At 39.6% G+C, this 2,243-nt stretch overlaps 1 protein-coding gene across 1 annotated transcript; it reads left to right on the top strand.

Annotated features, from left to right (window-relative positions):
- Positions 1-509: 509 nt before the first annotated feature.
- LOC112080148 (protocadherin-10-like) lies at positions 510-2,232 on the top strand (the record flags this gene model as incomplete). The annotated part of the gene is made up of 1 exon (XM_024145913.2): positions 510-2,232. A coding segment is annotated over exon 1 (1,581 nt), but the record flags the coding sequence as incomplete, so codon positions are not given.
- Positions 2,233-2,243: the final 11 nt, after the last annotated feature.

The following is a 2,243-nucleotide window of genomic DNA, read 5'->3' as shown; positions in this document are numbered from 1 at the left end:
ATAAAAGCATACTATGTACCATCTATTGACCAAAATGCTATTTTTAAGTCGATAATATGTCTCTTGTTTTATATAATTAGTTTTGAGCAGGAAATCCTCATGTCTCAGCATGTTGTTGTTTCGTTCAATGCGCCTTTTGACAAGGTCATGTAGGGGTACCTTATGTTGTTGAATAGAGTTAGGCCTACCTTGTTTAACTTTTCTGCCTTCTGGATATGAATCACTTTGTTCAAACAATATTGTCATAATTTGGGGTTCATTTGGTGTAAATGTTATGGTTATTTGTAGGTCAAAAAAGACAGCTCGTTTAAGAAACACTTTTCTTTTGACTTCAGCACCACTGGGGTGGACAGCGACATAACTGGGTCGCTGGTGGTTTTTAATAACACACGTTTCATGTCACACCGTGTCGCTGCAGACCATGGATATGAAGGTTGTTTCTCAGTCTGGTGCCCCTCCCTCTATGGCTTGTCATGAGCTGGGAGGGCTTTGTACAGGTCCAGGATACATCGCACTCTGTTTGTGTTTTATACAAGAAAGCATTCTCACTGCGTTTTGGCCGTTTTATGTCTCATGTTTTTATGGTAGATAACACTAGTTTCAGAATCTAATTATCGATGTTTGGCACTAACAACTGAACCGTGGATAACGATGGGCCTCTTTCTCCATGCATGTATTTTGATTCGGATTCTGCTTCTTCTTTGTTTCTGGAATTTATCATCCAGTCAGATTGTCTATTCTGTCTCAGAGGAGGTGAACAAGGGAACCGTTGTTGGGAATATAGCCAAGGACCTCAATCTCAATGTTCAGGAATTGGAGTCTCGTATGTTTCAGATTGTAGCCGGATCTAACAAGAAGTATTTTGATGTAAATGTTAAGACTGGTGCTCTGTTTGTGATCGAGAGAATTAATCGAGAAGACCTATGTGTGACGAGCAAGACTTGTGCCTTAAATTTAGAGGCCCTAGCACAAAACCCGCATAGTCTTTATCGGATCGAGATAGAGATTTTGGATACAAATGACAACGCACCATTTTTCTCAGGTAATATACTTACAATGAATATTACAGAGATAGCTATTTTAGGAGACAAATTCCTCTTACCCATTGCAAAAGATCCAGATGTTGGTAGTAACTCGGTAAACAGCTACAAGCTGAGTCCAAATGAACACTTCTCTCTTGATGTACAGAGCGGTGGAGAGCAGAGTGTGTCTGCGGAATTAGTGCTAAAGAAAGCTTTAGACCGAGAGAAACAGGCTGTGATCCAGCTGACACTGACTGCTGTTGATGGAGGAAACCCTCCTCGATCAGGGACGTTACAGATAGTGGTAAACGTTATGGATATAAATGACAATAATCCAATTTTCAGCAAACCTCTTTACAAAGTGAAAGTGAATGAAAATTCGCCGGTAGGAAAAAAAGTCACTTCTCTTCTTGCTTCGGATATAGATGAAGGAGTAAATGGTGAAGTAATATATTCTCTAGTTGGATATGGGCCTGATAACGAAGCTCTATTCTCTATCGTTCCTGAGACAGGGGTGATTGAGGTAAAGGGAGTGATTGACCATGAACAAAATGCTGCAATTGAGTTAAGAGTCCAAGCAAAAGACAAGGGTATTCCACCTAGGAGTACACGTTGTAAAGTCTTAGTTGAAGTTATTGATGAGAATGATAACACTCCAGAAATATCAGTGACGTCACTCATTGACACTGTTCAGGAGGATGTGAAATCAGGCACAGCTGTTGCCTTAGTCACAGTCACTGACAAAGATGGGGGTAAGAATGGAGTAGTTCAGTGTAACATTGCAGGTTCTGGTCCTTTCAAGTTGCAGTCTTCAAATAATAATTACTATTCTGTATTAGTTAATTGTCCACTAGACAGAGAACTTGTTTCAATGTATAATGTAACCATTGTTGCAACAGATGAAGGATCTCCACCTCTCTCCAGCACTAGAGTTATTAGTGTGCACATTTCTGATGTGAATGACAATGCGCCTCGCTTTTCAGAGCCCATAATGGTGAATTTAAAAGAAAACAGTCCAGTTGGAGGTCATATTGCCAGCTTGACTGCGAATGATTTAGACATAAATGAAAATGCTCAGTTGTCTTATTCATTTTTAGAAGGCTTTAATGCAATACCCTTGTCTACAATGATAAACATAAACTCTTTAACTGGTGAGATATATAGCATGCAGTCATTTAACTATGAAGAAGTAAAACAGTTCCAGTTCCAAGTTCAGGCCAC

This window comes from Salvelinus sp. IW2-2015, unplaced genomic scaffold, assembly GCF_002910315.2.
Source record: "Salvelinus sp. IW2-2015 unplaced genomic scaffold, ASM291031v2 Un_scaffold12239, whole genome shotgun sequence".
Taxonomy (NCBI): Eukaryota; Metazoa; Chordata; class Actinopteri; order Salmoniformes; family Salmonidae; genus Salvelinus; species Salvelinus sp. IW2-2015.
Note: the sequence above shows the minus strand (reverse complement) of the source record. Positions and strands in the feature narration are given on the sequence as shown.